The 19,446-nt window shown below is 40.4% G+C and overlaps 1 protein-coding gene across 6 annotated transcripts in view; it reads right to left on the reverse strand.

Moving 5' to 3' along the window:
- COL12A1 (collagen type XII alpha 1 chain) overlaps positions 1-19,446 on the reverse strand; it is a 135,076-nt gene that overhangs the window by 79,178 nt on the left and 36,452 nt on the right. For 5 of the 6 annotated variants that reach the window (XM_084623180.1, XM_084623178.1, XM_084623181.1 and 2 more), the window contains 6 exons: positions 11,655-11,924; positions 9,569-9,835; positions 4,624-4,813; positions 3,421-3,542; positions 289-438; positions 86-205 (listed from right to left, as the gene is read on the reverse strand). In XM_084623180.1, the coding sequence (XP_084479306.1) occupies positions 86-205; positions 289-438; positions 3,421-3,542; positions 4,624-4,813; positions 9,569-9,835; positions 11,655-11,924 (1,119 nt within the window). The remainder of the gene's footprint in view (positions 1-85; positions 206-288; positions 439-3,420; positions 3,543-4,623; positions 4,814-9,568; positions 9,836-11,654; positions 11,925-19,446) is intronic. The other variant, XM_084623183.1, reaches the window with a different exon arrangement.

Below are 19,446 nucleotides of genomic sequence, written 5' to 3' on the forward strand. Positions count from 1 at the left end.
TTGATAATACTGACCAGATGATTTATGGCAATTACTAGAACATTTTTAAATATAGCTTAAGGAAAACTAAGGGAAGGTAACGTACCTGTTAGAGTATTGCCTCCTTTGTATGGTAAGTTGGCCACCGCATCTAGTAAATTCTGTTTGGAACCGTAAGTATTTAGGTGCCATTCTGTTCTGGGGTCTCCACTATACTGAGCAAGAGCTGAAAAAGCCATTATCACTCGATTACTACATTGTCATGGAACAGTTATGTGTCCAGACCCCTTTTATATCTGCAAGACTTACCAATCTGCACTTTGTCAGGACCAATATCAAAGACTTCAACAATACGAGCAATGAAGTTCCTGACTGTTTTAAAATTTGGTCTCCCGATACTCCATGAACCATCCACCAGCAACACAATATCCGCTTCTGCTCTGGTAATACACTCCAAGCCTGCCACACCAACCAGAAAAAAAACATGTTATCCATATTAATCCATGCAGGTACTTTATTTTCTCCTGCCCTCTTCTACACTACATGATGTACATTGAATTGAGTTACTGACTGAAGTACTTCTAGTGTTATCCACTGATGCGCTGTCGCCTGTCAATACCAGCTACTGATCCACTATTCATGAATTATTTCCATGGTACAAGATTTATTCATTTCCTCATACACACATCCCTCCTAGATGGACCTCTTCTAACGTGTCAAAATTAATGAAAATGTTTTTCCCTACTATGATAGGCTTTACCTCACTTGATCTTTATTCATAGAAAATAAATTTATTTCAGATTCCTGAGGGAATAGAAGTTTAAGATAATGACTAATCTGGCAGTGGTATAGCCCTATATTTTGAATGAACTAAACGCAAAAATTAAAATATGTGAGCATTTTCAAATGATCCAGATTTACATTATTTTAGTCTAGAATCAGGGGCTAACCTAATGTCCTGTTTTCAATTATACAATGGAATAATTAGTATATATCATTAACATATTCAGGTAAGCAACATCACTCAACTTTTAGTGAAATAAAATAAATTAATATAGATGGTGCAGAAGTTTGCACATGTAAAACAAGAAAGAGAGAACATAACTTAGAAGAAGATATGCAAACAAATACACAAGTCAAGAGATATAGAAATGACAAAAACAAACATTTATACAAAGCTGCAATGTTTTGAAAAGGAAGAAAGTTATCTCAGATACCCTCAGTTTACAAACTATGGAATAAAAATATGAATAATTTCAGTTTCATCATATTGGAAATCACAGAACGTTTATACAAAGCAGAAAGATACAAGTATTTAAATGATCTTATTATCAGTCATTTGAAAGAAAAAAAAAACACTTGTTCTCTCTCTTTTCTTGGAGATTGAGTTACCAGCTGCAAATTTTCTGGCTTCTTGCCATCATAGCTTCTGGTCTTTATATGGAAGAAATCCCATTGAGAAAAATCAGCCAAACTCATCACAGTTGAAAGATATTGTGATTTCACATGTTCCACATAATTGATCCAATACTGTAGACTCCTAACTACTCGATGTACCTGAGGGTTTAAAAGCATGATCCTCTTCTGCATAGAAAATATAGATCTAGTCTTTAATCAGGACAATACAAATAGTTTGTGGAGTAGAGTTTAAGTAAAATCTTGTTAGATCAAAACTGTGCATGCATATGTTCACCAATGAAGCTTCATGTACCTTTAACCAATTACATTTTTTTTTTTTTACTTTTCTTCCAAATCCCATAATCCCACACCTGAAAAGTCTAGCAAAGGCACTATATCTTTATTAATTTTTGTTATTTAAACAAATATACAGGATATCACTGCACACAGAATTTACTTTCCCAGCTACAAATTTCATTTTTCCCAGTAACCATGACTTTAGTCCATGCACTACAAAAACATTTTAGCTTACAGTATATAACACTGTAGGAAGGAATGGTGGCTGCAGTAATATAAACATCATAAAATATGCCTGGTGTAATTATTTTTCTGCCAGAATTACTAGTTTGTCTCCCGTTTCACTGGTAGCATGCTGCTGTGCCACCTTTCTCAATTTTACCCTCTAGTATTAGATAGAGTTTCTGGCCAAGGTCAGTAAATTCCCTTAGGCACTATATTTCAGGCATACCATTTTTCTAGTTCCACATAGGTAAACACCTCTTCAAATCCAGCAGCCACTGCTATGTTGTAAATAACATTTGTAATTGCAAACAGATTAGGGTTTTCTGCCTACCTGTTACAAAAAAAGGGAGCTGTGTACTTCAATTTTTGGCAATCCAAAAATAGTTTAAAACCTACTTACTGAAGGACATCATCAGCATTTTCTAACTGCTGTTGATAAATGTTCTATAAATAAGTATTATTTTTCCATAACATGTTGCTCAAAGAGGGCACTGAATAAAAAAAGTATCTTTAAAAAGGCTAGGGAAAAAAAGAATTTATCTTTGTCTGATCATCATGTTTGGCAGCCTAAAGTAGGTTTTTATCAAATTCATTTCTGAGAGACCTTTGACAGAGGTTAGGATAGACTTCTACAGTAGATACTTAGGGCCAAACCCTCTGTCCCTCTCTGCGGGGCATGCCAGGCCTGAAATGGAGAAGAAATGCCATGGCTTGCACAAGCACAGTAGGGTAAAGGGAAGCAAGGTCCCTCGCAAACTGATTGTCACTCTTTATACAAACTGGAGCTCAACTCCAAGCAGGGGCACTGGAACAATTTTTATAGTGGGGGTCCTGAGAGCCACTGAACCAAACCATAAACCCTGTATATAATAGAAACCACTTCAAGCCAGGGGGTGCAGCAGCACCCCCAGCACGCATGATTCCAGGGGCATAGATGGGGAACGGTGGACAATATGAGTCAATCCAGATACACAGGCCCAATACCACACACAGGGAGAGTAGCTCCTTTGGCCATTACATGCATTGTTCCTCAGTCCTGTGTACAATACCCCAGGGTGAAATTCACCCCTGCGCAGACAACTAACAAAAGGCCTATGCCCACTTAAGACCTATTTTAAGGATGCTAAGTGGTGGATAGGCCCTGTCCTGGCTCTCTGTGCAGAGGTGTATTTCACCCTGTGCGCACAACTCACTTATGAGGGCAGCATTCTCAAGCATTTGGCCCTGTATGAGTGAACATAAGTATGTATGGCTTCTAAATACAGTGAACCTAGTCTCGACTAATCAGTGCTGCTTAACAGAAGTGACCTTTTAATAAAAGTGGAGGAGAACTGTACTCATGAATTTTGGCATACCTGAGGATACAGATTTTACTATTCATCAAACCCTGTAAATAAATGTTTGTTAGTTAAATGTATTGTGGTATCTTATGATAAAAGTGACAGGGAAATGCTAAAACTATGTGAAACATTAAAAAACAAAAGACAGCTATTCCATTTGCCTCAATGTGATCAGGTTTACCTCCGGGTAAGAATGGCATCACAGTAGCATCTGAAAGGGTGGTCATTTCTTGGCCAACCAGTGGTGCACTCTCCCCTCCTTCAAACATCCCAAAAACATTTACCTTATAGGTAGTGCCTGCCCTACAAGAGTAAAAAAAAACAAAACATGGATATGTCAAATCAATTTGGTCAGCTAAATGCTAATGTTTCACCAATAAATAAACTAGACCTTTTAAAGTGGATTTGATTGCTTTTTAGATATCTCACATGTGAAGCATGATCACAGTTTCTATAGTGACTATTATTATATTATGCTATATGGTATAGTACATATTCTAAATCCATATGTCTGTGTTTGCTTACATACCTCCGAACTTCAGTGAGAGTTTTCCTTAAGGCAGCATCTGAGTGAGGAACTAAGGAATTCATGATTTGGTCCTTCGTTACATTAAAGATAACTACTCAGTTTTTTTCTATAGAGGAGAAGGTCCAGAAATGTAAAGCCCTGAGTACCTCAACTGATATAATGTGGTGTAATTCCATTGAAGCCAATGGAGCTCTCCCGCCTTATACCCGCTGGGTATCTGGTTCCAGATCTGTAACTATATACCATAGTTTGTTCATTTGAGGTCAGATTTTTAATGGTGCCACTCTGAGCATGCCCAACTGACACAAATACAATTCCTGATGCTCCCATGCAATTCCCAGCGCTGATGTAGGAGTATGACATGCTCAGAATTGTATCTTTAAATCTCTGGCTCTTCCCCATAATGCACATAGAGCTCTATCCAGAACTGAACTAGACTGCAACAGTTTTAGCTTCAAATTTCTTTAGAAAAAACTGCTCCTAGTACCAAGCACACCATCTTTCTCTCTCCCATGCCCCAGTGAGATCACAGACAGAACATCGGAATCCATGCTTACAGATGCCTTTCTGAGGTTGAATAACAATGCCCTGGAAGCCCATGGCCCTTAAAGGTTTTTCTTACTTATGTTTGACTCTGTCCTACCTGCCAGCCTCTGTATCATTGTGGCCTTAATGCAGCCTTACCTACAATAGCATTAAAACTAAGGAAAAGGGGGTATCTTTGTGAAAAATACATACTTTTTTCATAAACACATTGCTGTAAAGAAGGGATGGTAGAACTGTTCATAACCTGAGCCGTTTTATTTCTAATGATTAAACTATTAACACCAAATTTAAAAGAATTATTAGCCATACCTAAGCTCTTCCAATACAACTGTATTGTCATATGGCCCAACAATTAGTTCTCCAAGTCTATCTTCTCCTGTCGGATGGAAAGTTATTTTGTAACCTCTCACTTCCCCAGGGGCTGGCTCCCAAGTTACTCTGAAACTTGACATAGTGGAATCAGACGTTTTCAGGTTTCTGGGTGGTTTATATGGAGAGGCTGCAAAGATCAAAGTGGAAAAAGCCATAATTTAGATCACTTATGTATATGAAAAATATTAATAAATACTACTGCAAAAAACCCATGTACAACTGCCATTGGTTATTAATTGTATGTGTATTTTTCAATTTAAAACAATATTTTAAAAATACCTATTCCGGGCTCACGCTGGCTTTGCTTGGCATAAGCACTAGTACCAAGCCATGAGAGGCAAGATCATATGCTTCCTCTCAATCCAAAACCAGAAAATGAGAAAATTACCAACCAGACATTAAAACAAGCCCAACAGCCCTCACCCACAAATACCACCAGCCCTTCTCAGGCCTCTTCCTCCTTCAGGGTAAAGAGACAGGCCTTGCAGCATGTCCTGAAGGTCAAAAGATTCAGGTTTCAGAGTAGCAGCCGTGTTAGTCTGTATTCGCAAAAAGAAAAGGAATACTTGTGGCACCTTAGAGACTAACAAATCTATTTGAGTCACACCAAGGAGGGGAATAAAATCCAAAGTTGAGGCCCTTCATAAAAAATACCCTGCCAGCAGACCCCTCCTTTTATACTCAGAAGGCAATGTGGCAGAGGGGAGAGAGCCAGTGTCTCATGTAGGTGAAGGTCTTAAGCCATTTAGAGATTTACTATTTCTAAACTAACAGGCAGCCAGTTCAGATCAGAGTGTACTGGTGTCATGTGCTCCTGGGCAAGAGACACTGCTTAGCAAACAGGTGGTCCCATTAGTGACAGACATGGCAATTTCTTGCATAGTCCTTGAAAGACCTTATTGTATTAAGTTTGTGTGTTATTGTGGACGAGGAATCTATGTAACCTCTCGGGGGGGGGGGAGATGGGACAGATGTGAGATGAGGGAATTAAAAAATTATACTAAAAATGTGCCAGACAAGTATGGACTTTGGGGACAGTAAGTGTTCAGTGGATTTCCTGGGGAATCCCTAGGGAGAGGTTAATCAGCGAATTATAGAATCATAGGACTTGAAGGGACCTTGAGAGGTCATCTAGTCCTGTCCCCTGCACTCATGCCAGGACTAAGTATTATCTAGACCATCCCTGACAGGTGTTTGTCTTAAAAATCTCCAATGATTGAGATTCCACAACCTCCCTGGGTAATTTATTCCAGTGCTTAACCACCATGACAGTTAGGAAGTTTTTCCTAATGTCCAAACTAAACTTCCCTTGATGCAATTTAAGCCCATTGCTTCCTGTCCTTTCATCAGCAGTTAAAAAGAACAATTTTTCTCCCTCTTCCTTGTAACAACCTTTTATGTACTTGAAAACTGCTATTATGTCCCCTCTCAGTCATCTTTTCTCCAGACTAAACAAGCCCAATTTTTTCAATCCTCTCTCATAGGTCATGTTTTCTAGACCTTTAATAATTTTTGTTGCTCTTCTCTGGACTTTCTCCAATTTGTTCATGAGAATTCCCCAATTCCAATTATACACTAACCCAGCTGTTTGAAGCTACACACTGAGGAGAAGGTCATTTTCTGCTGACTATTTGTTACCAAAGGCCAAGATCAAGGCCCAAGCTGTACAAAGAAATGGCTGATCTGCCCAACTTTCATTCTGGCTCAGGATCTATGATGGATGAACTTGCAACCACAGGAAACACCCAGTTGTGGGTCTTGAAGAACTGACACCAATCGCATCTTAGTTTGGAATTGGGGTTGACCTCTGGTAAGCTTTTTAGAATGTGTGTAGGTTCTTGTATTGTTTTAATACATTTTCTCTGAAATGCTTTTACCTTAACAATAAAAGTGCTTGCTTAGAAGGAGCTGTGTGATAACTTATAACTGCTGGCAATACATGGTCATAGCTCTTGAACAGAAAGCAAAGCACAGGCACAAGCTCCTGTCTATTTGGCCATGTGGCTTGCTGGGGATATCACCATGTAAGGCAGGAGCTAACAAATGGTGGTCCCCCTCGCTTAAGGGATCATGAATAACCTTGTCACCTCTTCCAGTTACTTCCTCATCCTAGCCAAATGACACCTGCCTTGTCCAGCTGGAGCCTCAGCTATCTAGCTGTTCATACCCCAGTCATTACCAAGCATTGGGTAAGGTGCTCAGCAGAAACGCCTTAATCAGATAGGTAACAGGCTGGCTTGCCCATGAGCTGAAGAGCCTGGGGCTAAGTCAACCTTAATTACAGGATGAGCCCCACCTGAGAGGAATCAGGTGATTCCAGTATAAAGAGGGGGGAAAGCGCAGGAATCTGTGGCACGGTATGCAGAGAGTGAGGAAAACTCCCCAGGCATGGAGAGACCCTGGCCAAGCAGGGGAGGGAATGCAATGATCCCTAGCAGAAAGGCCTGGGAAAGGAGGAGGAGAAACCTTGGTTGTGTGGATTTATGAATGGACTTTGTTTTGGGATTTTGTGTTTTATTTACCTTTTATTTTATATTAATAAACCTCATACACATGTGGAAGAAGAAGAGGGACAAGATGGAGCTGTCCAGAATCCCATGAGGCAGTCCTTGAAGCAGAAGAGCTATTATGCAGAACCATCTAAAAACTGAGAGGGAAGACCTGTTTACTCTCACTTGAGTTCACAGGTAAGTCAGATAGATATTCCACCACCAGGAGGAGATCACCTACTACAATGCCTGTGCAGTCTCTGTGTCATAGCCTTGTCTGTACCACAGTTAACACAGACCATGGAGATCTTAGGCAGCTGGATATCTGACAGTTATCTCACCTCAACTTTCCCAATAACCATAACCAAGGCTTACAAGCTAGACATTTGACAATAGCTAACTAGTGTCAAGCGACAGCCTTACAAGCACTTTCTTAATAAAAGCCAGCAACCTGCCTTTCCTAACCAAAATTTTCACAATCTTCACCAATAATGGACACATTTCTTCGTCCCTGAGCACCACCAGCTAAGCATGAGATGGGTCCAAAGTGCACGTTGTGGCACAATGTGCTCACAATGACTCTAGTACCCCAGTGAGCCACACTGGCCGCAATTGAAGCAGAGAAGTTGTAACATTTGTATCTCTCAGATATTGCCCTACATCCACGGCAGAACACAATTAAATCCAAATCCATTTGATTTTCTCTGCAAAGCACCAGACAATTGCCTTGCAAAAGGAAGCACTTGTATCAGAAAGAGGGCAGATCAGATTAATGAGGCTCTCCACTACTCAAAACAAATCCCCTTACCAAGGCTTAATGCATGGTGTGTTGATTTTAAAGGGCTCTGAGAGAAAATATTGTTCCTTCAACAGACTACTTTATCCCTGGCCAGAGTTCCATGGGTAGTCCTCTAGTCACTTTCCCTCCTGTTTTAGCTACTGCAGATCATTGTAAACCATGGTCACTGATGAGGCCAAATCCTCACAAAACAAGTCACTGCATTCCATCTTGATAACAGGAACACTAAGCACACCCTGAAAGTGACCTTCTGCAGCAACACTGAGTGATATGACCCCACGCTGACCTATCTCAGAGTGACACTAGATCGCATACTAACCTTCCACGAAGGGAGCTGCCAAGACAAAGACAAGGGTCAACCTCGTACAGCAACTGGCAACCACAAGCTGGGGACCATCAGCATCAGTGTTAAGGACATCAGCGATGGCCCATGGGTATTCTGTATCTGAGTACTGTGCAACGGTATGGACCAGAAGTAGCCATACTCAACTTGTTGATGTCCAGCTGAACACTGCAGTGTGATGCATCACTGGAACTCTCAAGTCAACCCCGGAACCTTGGCTGCAAGTGCTGTCAAACATTGCTCCCCTATCCATTCACCATGATACCGTGACCCTTTGGGAATTCCAGAGGATCATGGAAAATGAACATCTTCCCATCCACCAAGGCCTTAACAACGCCCCTTACCACTGCTGGAAATCATGTAAGCCTCATGGACCCATGCATTTAACAATTTAACATCCCTTCAACAATGCAACTTCAACCCAGATGAAGCTTGGAAAGCCCAATACAGTTCACAAGAAGTCACAAACAAACACTTTGTGAAAGACCTGACGCAGAAGATCCCTGGCTTCAATCTCCCACAAAGCTCATGGGCAATCCTACATCACACCTGCACAAACCTTGGCAGATGCAGATACTTGCTGCACAAATGGAAAATTAAAGACTCTCCAGAGTGCGACTGTGGTCACCCAGAACAGATTATGCAACATATAACACTCAATGCCCGATTCGTGAATACTAAGGAGACATCACCACCCTGCTACTTCAGATGCAATTATTTGACGTAACCATCTAAATGTACATGTATAGTTGTTGCTCTATATTTATGTCAGCCATATGAAGAAGATGACCCATGAGGACAATGCCAAGGAATAAGATACCTAGCAACCATTTAAAGAATACCTGAGAACCAAAGACAAATTACAAAGTCCTAACAAACCACTGAGAAGTGGTCTGTTGAAGGAACAACGTTCTCTCACAGAACTGTCCAGAAACACTTATTTCCCATTGACTTCTGAGGACCAGCCACCAGAACAGGTCTGCTGCTCTAACAAAAGTGGTATACCCCAACCTCAAATAGCAGGAGGCAACAGTCAGGCCATGACACAGGTAACATTTTCAACAGTCCCAACTCCAAGCCAATCCTTTAGCAATTTTTTGTTAATTCCTGTTCTTGGAGATTTGGCAGATCACGAATTAGCTAACACTTTGTCTACTTACTGTACAATTGCTTTTCTACCCCCCTACAATCAATACCTTTAATCATAAGCTTTTTACTATTTATTCAAATTTAATTATATATAATACATACCTGTTGTTCCTTCTCCTTGCCTGTGTTTTCCTTCCCCAGATTTATACATTGGAATAATAGAGATGTTGTATTTGGTTAAAGGCTGAAGTCGTTTTAACACTGTAGTTGTGGAAGTAGCTGGTACTTTTGCAACCACCTGCCTTCCTCCACTGACTGGTCGGTAAACTACACGATAGCTCACAACTTTCCCAGGTGCAGGCTGCCATGTAACTCTCATTGAATTCTCTGTCTCTTCGTTTACTCTCACCCTCCTGGCATTTGGTGACACTTTTCAATGTAAAAATATGGATAAATATTTATTTTGTCACATAAAAACATGCACAGAGATATCTACACATTCATTCAGCACTACAGATATCATCTGTGATTTGTCCTTCCATATTACAGCATATCATTAAATAGGAGTTCATTTGCATTTCTAAGAGCCTACCATGAAAACTTTCTGATCTCACTGGAGTAAATTAACACAACAGCTATACTTAGATAACTATGCTTTCCAGCACAGAGCAAAAAAATGAGCAATTCATGTAACACAGCAATCCAGCATAATAAAGGAGTTCTACATAGTAAAACATCATTTTTGGTAACTTATTGTTTAAATAATGAGTTCAGCTTCCAAATGCTAGTGAAAAAGGGCCAAATCCTGCAGACATGACTTGTATGTTTTTGGGGGGGAGGGGGATTTTTTTATTCGGGCAAAACTCCCTGTGAAGCCCACTTTTTCAGACCAAAGAGACTCAGATAGTTCTGATAAGGTACTGACAAGCATCCAAACTATTAGGTGGTTACCTCCAAACAAATAGACCAGCCCAATCTTTTGTGAGCCTCCCACCACTAATCTTAAGGCAGTAACAGTTCTGAAAAGTGTGGATGTCTTATAAAGCACTTCAGTTTCACTCTCCAGGCAATAACACCCAGGCTTCTTAAGTCATGTTCCTGCCTTGTAGCAAACACTGTCAAATAAAAAACCTGAAGTGAAATGGAAGGCATGTCTGGCACTGGCTGTCAGCTGGGCATGCCACCCTAGGTTTTGACAAGGCAGAGCCTTCTTGGCACGCCAGAGTCAGAGTCAGTTTTCACTTCACTGAGAGGTATTCCACAGAATGCTAGAATAACCTCTCTCAGCATTTGGAACTGGTCATAGAACCATAGGCTTAGAAGGGACCGCAAGGCTCATCTAGTCTTTCCATTCTGGTCTGTTCATTTTCAAACAGTTGTAACATTAGGAAGATTAATACTATGCAGTGATTGTCACATAAGAAAAATCTAGAACTGTGAGTAAGAGATGCAGCCAACTTCAAACCCAGTCACCTGAGCCTGGGAGGAAGAAATCACAGGGCAGGAAAATTAACTAACCCCAATGGAATTAACTCTGACTTCTCTCTCTACCCTGGCCACTTTGTTCCTCCTGTTTCTCCCCCAACAACCACACCCTCCAACCCACAAAGCCCCAGGAACTATCCCCAGACTCTGCCACACTGACTCACGTTGAACTGTAATTTACTCTCTAAGTAACCCCGTTAATTTCAATGAGATTCCTTGCAGAGTAGGGTATAATTTAACGTGAATAAAAGTAGCTGAATATGGTTCCATGAGATATAAATGACTTATGATTATAAATAATCATAGCTCAGAAAAAAAAAAGTATTTGCAAAGCTCATCTTTGCAAATACTATCAGGCAAGGGGTTTATAATTGTGATCTGATTTCAATGCAGAACTGTGCCTGGAAGGGTTTGCAAATTGGTCCCAATTTATATACCATTGTTTAATATTGCTATGCATCTGTCTTTATTTAAACCCTGATCCGAGACACACAATCCCATTGGATATCAGAGGGGTAGCCGTGTTAGTTTGTAGCCACAAAAACAACGTACCTCTCAAAGTACTTCATTGAGTTGAGAGGGGCAAGGGTTTGGCTGGGTTTTTTTAAGGCAGGGGTTAATAAAAAATAAGGTCTAATCTCTTGTCAATGTAAGTTGCATTAATAGGAGTATCAAGAGTTTATGTGTGGGATAATAATGTCACAATATCCCCAGGTCAGAATTTAGGCTGTTCTTTGGGGTGGCTATGCTGTACTGCACTTACCTTCAGTAGTAGCCTCTCCTTCTAGAGGAGCTCCGTCTCCACTGCTATAGGAAGCGAAGACTGAAATCTTATATTTAGTCTCTGGCTGTAAATTTTCCAGCACAGTATTTATTACATTTCCAGGAACTGTGCTCTCCCCAGTCTGACCATCATAGAGCGATTTCCATACTATTCTATAACGACGAACTGCTCCTGGAGCTGCTGTCCAAGATAGTCCCGCTGTAGTGTCAGTTATGTCTCTAATAACCAAATCACGAGGTGAGCCACGGTCTGCAAGAAAGGAAGTCATAAGAGAGGGACTATGACTGAGACACAGCTACCAAATATTACAGCGAAATAGGAACAGAAAAATAAAATGCTCATAGAATAAAATTAAAATGTTCACAAGAACACCAGCTCAAATGAAATACAGTCATTCTTTTATGAGGAGGATTAAGGCCTTTGTTCAGCAAACCACTTAAGAACAGGGTTAACTTTAAATACATGAGCAATCCCAACCCTACTCAGCAAGACACTCGATCTTGAATACTTCGCTGAACAGGGATGGAATTACTCACATGCTTAAAATTAAGCATGTGCTTCAGTGCTTTGCAGTTAATCTAGGTTAGTTTTGTCTTCCAAACTAGCAATTATGCCTTACAATCCATCTTCATCCCAAAAGCTCACGTAACTCATTTATAGGCAAATAATGAAATAGGGTAATTTTTTCCTGATGTTAAATCTGTGTGAAAAAAAATCCTTCTAAATTTCTTGAGTCCTTCACCCTTTCTTTACTTGTTCATGTCCCTTACCCTTATATTTGACACTGCCTCCAAACAGCTATCCTCTCACTTCCTTTTATAAGTCTGTATACCGCAACGAGATCCCTTCTTAGAAGTCTATTCTGCCACTGATGCAAGGGCATTTATGCAAGTAGCATTTATTGGATTTACCAGAAATAAATCACTTTCCACTGAATGATTAATTCAGACACTTAAGAGTTTTTGTTTGCTTGTTTTTCAGGAAACATTAGGGGTCCAACTGTAGTCAATGGAATTTACACCTGTGTGACTTGGACCCATGGCTCACCTAAAGCTTCAGGCGGGATAATCATGTCCCTCTATTATTCCAGTTCTTCTTTGTTGTATCTTTCCATTTCCATAACCTCTTTATTAAAGTAATAGGTTAAGAACTGCACACAGGTTTTCCCCATTTAGGAAATGTCTGTCATTGTTTTCAGCCCTTTTCTCTTTCCTGTGCCTGAGAATTATAGATTTGGCTGCTATCATTGCTACCAGCACCCATCTTCCTGAATGGTGTGAGAATATACCTGTCAACTTCCCCCACTGTATCTATTTACAACTAATATGTCATGTATTTACAACATAAAGTGTAGTAATTGTAGGCTGGAGACACTGTCTTTTCTGTACTAAGTTTTGCCAGCCTCCTGTAGTATTATTCTTCATAGCTGGTTCTCCTCACATTTCTTGGAGCACACTAAACAGCTCCTTAGTCTGTATAATCAAGAAGGTGTAAGCTGAGAGGCCTGATGCTCACTTTAGTACACCAGTTTCATGCCCATATAACTCTGTTGACTTTCATAGAGCTCACTGGTTTAAAACTGATGAAACAGCCTGGAGTTTATGGAGTTTGCTGAGTTCAGTGTGACATCTGGGTATACTTATTAATGTGAGCTAAAATATGCTACTGGAATGGTTAGAGCCCTAGGGTGTTTTTGTTTTTGTTTTTTCTTTTCTTTATGCAATGGCAAAGTTGTAGCTATAAACAAAAAATCCCTACACGCGCAGATGCAGTGCCTACTTTGATGTGTACTCTATGTGGAATTCCTTACTGATCTCCCTAAGGCCTTCCTGCAGTGAGCAGGGCTGCAATGGCTCCCTTGAGTGGCTGCTTAGCAAGAGGTTCCCCCAAACCAATCGCTGTTCATGGCTTAAGCAGTGAGGATGGCCTTGAGCCAGCCCTCTACACCACAGATAAGTTTTACCCACAATGACAAGTACCCACTAATATACTTGAGATTGACCAAGAGCCATAGTACCAGAATCAAACTTTGTTGAATGCTGGGGAAGTTTCAACCCTAATCCAACCTTCACAGAGCACGCTCATCTTTGCAAATACTATCAGGCAAGGGGTTTATAATTGTGATCTGATTTCAATGCAGAACTGTGCCTGGAAGGGTTTTCAAATTGGTCCCAATTTATATACCATTGTTTAATATTGCTATGCATCTGTCTTTATTTAAACCCTGATCCGAGACACACAATCCCATTGGATATCAGAGGGGTAGCCGTGTTAGTTTGTAGCCACAAAAACAACGGTGGCACCTTAAAGACTAACAGATTTATTTAGGCATAAGCTTTCGTGGATAAAAAACCCACGTCTTCAGATGTATGGAGGGAGCTGAATCCCATTGGAGTTGGTAAGACTACTTGTATAAAGGCTGAAGGTTTGAATGATATTGTTGTAGCAATAATCAATGGATTAAATAAACATGGTCTCCCATTAATTCTGAATCAGTGAAACAATTATTACATTTTGGCTTATTGATGAAAGGACACAGTTGCTAGGATTTTATTAAAATGTTGTTAGTGGTTATATCTTTAATAAACAGAATACACTTGTACAATCTTATTTTTCTAAATCCAACCCATTACTAGTATGTGATACAGACAAGGGTCCCTTGGCTATCTCATCACCTTTCTCTGGCGACCACTGGTTTTCCCACCCAAACTTCACCACAAATTCCTTCAATCCTTCTAGACTGCCACTCTAAATCTGACACACACACACAGGCACTCTTGATTGCATAAATAACATTTTAAGATCCAGCTTTTTGTTAATATTGAATTATTTACTGTCATAAGGAAAAATAACTACACTATTGCATCTTTCAGTGTAACTTTATCCCGTTATGCTAAAAGGGCCAGATTCATCCTAATATACACTCCATGCAAACTCACTGATTTCAGTCCATTAAGTAGGGCAGAATTTGGATCCCAAAGAGTAACTTTCCTGGAAGACTGAAAAAAGATTTGTCTTCAAAAGTAAATTACACCAATTTTCTGTCTACTCTAAAGTTTCTGCTCCCAACCCTTGGCTTTTTCATTCAATAAAAAATCTGAATATAATCCAAATGGAAATATTATGGAAAACCCAACATGATAGAATGCACAGATGTTTCACAGTAAAAAGCTCTCTTTCCATATTTTTAATGTAATATAAATATACAAGTCACTTTATATGGACTACTTCAAATCAAGTCTCTGCCACAATATGATTTCAGTATTAAACTATCTGCTACCACCACACAATTCTCAGCAAATAACTCTGGGACAGTATGGCTAATGATGTGTTGGAGACACTGCAACAGTCATTGCATATTTAAACCAATTATTAAATTATTATATGTGCCACTAAATAGCAGAAGAAAATAATTTTTTTGCAATGGAGTGTAATCAAGCCCAGCTACCGACACTGTTAGCTCGGGAAAGAAAACAGAAATCGTATGGAACTAAAGTACCATTTTTTGTTGAATAAAAATAAACTTTGGGCTTCTTACCAATCCGCCAGGCCTAAATGGAAAAATTTGACTTCAATAGCTGGAAACTGCTGACAAGACATCTTACCAACTAAGGGAAATTAGACTTTTAATATGTTATACTGCAACTGAGAACATTTATCTAAAACAACACACTAATTTGATTTGCACCTCATGTGCGAGCTAATTTGTAGGCAGATCTTATTTTCACAAGAAGCTACCCTATGAGTGTCTATGGGCCTGGAGGTGGGAGAGAGAAGCAGCTGTGTTTAGGATGTGGTGCAAAGTCCTAAATTATTAAGATTCCATTAACTAAGCTGCTACGTTGGGAGTTTAGAAATATACTTAAGTTCAGCAACATTACCAGTATAATGTAATGGCTAGTAGGCATACAATTATACCTATTAGCCATGTTTAGTTTGTTGGAGAAGTAGAAGTATGCAGATTACACGGTAATTCTGCTTATCTACTATTTATCTGTCATAGGGGTTTGCACTGCTGCCTAACACTAACGTATCTGAGCAATTATTCTGATCTTCTGTTTAAATGGTCAAGAATCTTAATAGCTAAATGCTCCAACAAGAAGGATTCTCATACACCTTAATATCTCTGCTGCTTACAACAGGCTAGCCAGAGAATGTAGAAAGACTGTTCACAATAAGGTAGGGTAAGGGCATGGTGGTGAAGCAGATGGTGGTTGTACTGGCTGGTGGTGGTGGGTTTGGCTCAGAGCCAACAGAATCAGCATAGTCCTCTCTCTTTTCTCCCCTGTTTGGAATGGATGCCCCAGGCATCACAGCTCCACTTTTTCATCCAGTCCCAGTATCACCATCACACGATGAAGTGCTCTGGTTTTGAAAACTATCCAAAAGCTCCTGCCCCCAGTAACTGTGCTAGACACTATGGTATTCAAGAGTCCCAGAATTCACTGGTTACAAGCACAGTTGAAGCCTTGCTGTGTCTATAAGCATTAAACCAGTGCTGCTGTGTGGACATGTCAAACCATTGCAAGGGCAAGCAAGGCAAGCAACCATTTCCTGCCATCAGGGCCAGATCCAAAGCCCACTGTAGTACTGAAGACTCCCTTTGACTTCAACAGGCTTTGGCTCAGGTTCTCAATGTCTCTACAACAGTTTCCTCACTTAGCGCAGACACACCCTCAGATAGAAAACAGGGGCTCTTCCTTCCAGCTCTGAATCTCCGCAAGTCTTCACTTTCCATATCAAGGCTTTTCACCATGCTGAGCCAGAGACACAATATCCGATTGAAGTAAGTTTCCTATACTTGCTTGGCTCTTGTCTCCTGAGCTGTCCCGCAATCATTTTTGCTCCTGAACACATGACTGAATCAGTGAAGGCTACGCCTTCACTACTAGTTAGGGGTGCGAGTAAAAACACCAGTGAAGCTGCAGTAGCATGGGAAGCTGTAGCAGAGGCATGGCTGAGCCATGCCGAGACAAGCCCAATTAAAACCGCTGGGTCTGTACACTGCACGGCTGGGCTCGGCCTCCGCTGCTTCTACTCAAGCTTGATCAGCACCACCACAAATGTATGTACACCAGCAAAGGAATCACATCCCTCCTTCGTAGTGTGGACATAGCCTAAAGGTAAAAACCTTAACAGTCAAAAAAAAATAAATGCCCTTATTCTGTCCTCAGTTACATACCCACAGTTCCCTCTGATTGCAGTGGAAGAAACACACCTCTATCAAGCCCAAATGTATACATTTTCTATACATGTACTCAAGCTAGTTTTCAAGATTAATATGTAACCGTAAATCTCACATTGATCCATATTTCACTTAGATTAAATGTAAATTAGATCTGAGCCAATATCCTAAGCAGTCAGAATTTAATCAACGAAGGAAACAAACCCCCTCACGCCATGCACACACTGAACTTTTACGGCCTGATTCCTTTCTTGTTTACAACAGTGTAAATCATGAGTATCTCCACTGAAGTCAGAAGGCCAGATCCTCACATCCAGCCAAGTTCATCTCAGAGTAGGATGTGTGTGTTGGATGGGACACAGGCGGCTACCTTAACACTACTCCTGATCCAGGCCCTGCTGATGATCAAATTGGCCTCTAGCGTAAGATAGGACAGCCACTTATGTTGGCTGGTAATGTCTCCCTAGGGACCATTATGCAGCTGAATATGTTGGAGTGCAGAGCACTCTGGCCACACCTCGTCATGTGACATAACCCGCTATGATTGGGAAATTGGAAGAGAGCTTCCTGTACCAGCTGTTTGCTAGTGGAGGATTCCTCTACATAAGGGGAGTCCTCACTTGCCCTTTTAGGCCAGGTTGCTGGCTGTTTTGCACAGGAGGCTGAATCAAGGAGCCCTGGATCTGGCCCACCAGAGTTACACCAGCATAAAACGGATATGAGATCATAATCAACCCCTGAAAAATCTACCTTATCTATCTATTCCAGCAATTAGTTAGTTACCCAGCAACTAATTAGTTATATATATATATGTAGGAAATCAGTTCAATTTTTCTACTTCCCCAGACAAGAAAATTCAAATGCTTGCTCGATGGTTATCAAAAGTCACTTGCAAATGTCAGGGTAAAAAATCTTGGAATGTATCATTGAAAAAAATGCATGAGACAGCACTAAATCTCTTTGAAAGACACTGAGTCCTTGTTTCGGTCTGTATGGAGAAGAACTACGTAATTCAAACATTACGGAAAGTTCCAATGATAAGCTAAAAACTTCATTGTCACGAAATGTCACTTGAGTTAGACCCATTCAGTCTGTAGGAGGTCATTCGTTTCTAAAACATTCTTATGTTGCTATAGAAACAGCAAAAAAACAACAACATATATCTAATAAGAAACCACTATTCATTTCCTGGCAAAAAAAATCCAAGCTCTGAGAAATGTATACAGCAGAAGAGTCCCTGAAACTAGAATGTGCATCAACTATGACAGGGGTTCTCAAACTTGGGGTCAGGACCCTCAGGGGGTCACAAGGTTATGACTTGGGGGGGGTCGCAAGCTGTCAGCCTCCACCCTAAACCCCACTTTTCCTCCAGCATTTATAATGGTGTTAATATGTTTTAAATGATAAGGAGGGTCGTACTCAGAGGCTTGCTATGTGAAAGGGGTCACCAGTACAAAAGTTTGAGAACCACTGAACTATGATGAATCCTCACATCCCAATTCTCACAGCATTAAAAGGAATGGCAGAACTGGGCCCTATAACATTTAAATAGAAAGACTTTCATTCTAAGGGGGGGGAAGACCATTATTTAATCCCCAATGAAGACTATCTCCTGTGTAGAGTAAAATATGCAGTTCTTGTTGTTTACATTACACTAATCTACATTATAAGTATTGGGTCAGATTCTGATCTCAGCTTCACTGAGGTTTAAAGCATGATGGGCTGAACCCTCTCCTGACATAAAACCTGGCACAGCTCATTTACTTCAATCAAGTTATGTCAATTTACACCTGCAGAGATTCTGACCCAGTAACTTCTCTCACATAAGTGGAGTTGCTCTGGAATTACTGTGGTGCAAGCAAGGTCAGAATGGGGCCCACTGTATCTTGTTCTGATAAACAGCTATAAATGCTTTTTTTTTTTGGTGACATTGCTCTCAAGTTCATATTTAAAATGGTAATGAACAACTCTGCTTTTAGACATCTGACGCACTCACCCTGACCAGCACTAGCAGTTCTAAAAAATCCTAGCTTCCAGCAACAGGGTGCTCATAAAATAGATTTTCATCTTCCAAAGCATGGAGACCTGGATTAGGACTAAACATACCTGTATAGACTGCCTGACCTAGAGAGAAATTTGTTTTTCTTTAAAAACTGCAAACTATTATCCGTTCAAGTTAAGCTATTAAACAGCCTGTGTACAGTATATTCTTGTTATCTGACAATATGCCTCTGGGCAGAAAAGGAAACTCTTGCAGGCCTGCTCTTACCACCCCCTTTCCCAGGGGAAAACAGATTAGAAAAACAGTAGCTCTCAAAAACAGTTGATCGTTAGCTTAGGACTGGATTTCTACTCACTGTGTTCACCGTTATATCCTATTTCTGGGGTATGACGTGTGGTTTTGGCTGAGCTGATGTAACAAAATAATAAAATGGACAACTCAATGTATTTCTGAGGGAATCTTTCTGTGGGTTTTCTTAAGTCTCATCTGTACATCTACTTGTGATTTGTGTTGTGTCACTGGGACAGAGAGCTGGGGAACAGCAGCAGAAGTAGCTCTCTGGGCACTGCAACTCCAATTAGGCA

Source organism: Lepidochelys olivacea, assembly GCF_965140295.1.
Source record: "Lepidochelys olivacea isolate rLepOli2 genome assembly, chromosome: 3".
Lineage (NCBI taxonomy): Eukaryota > Metazoa > Chordata > Testudines > Cheloniidae > Lepidochelys > Lepidochelys olivacea.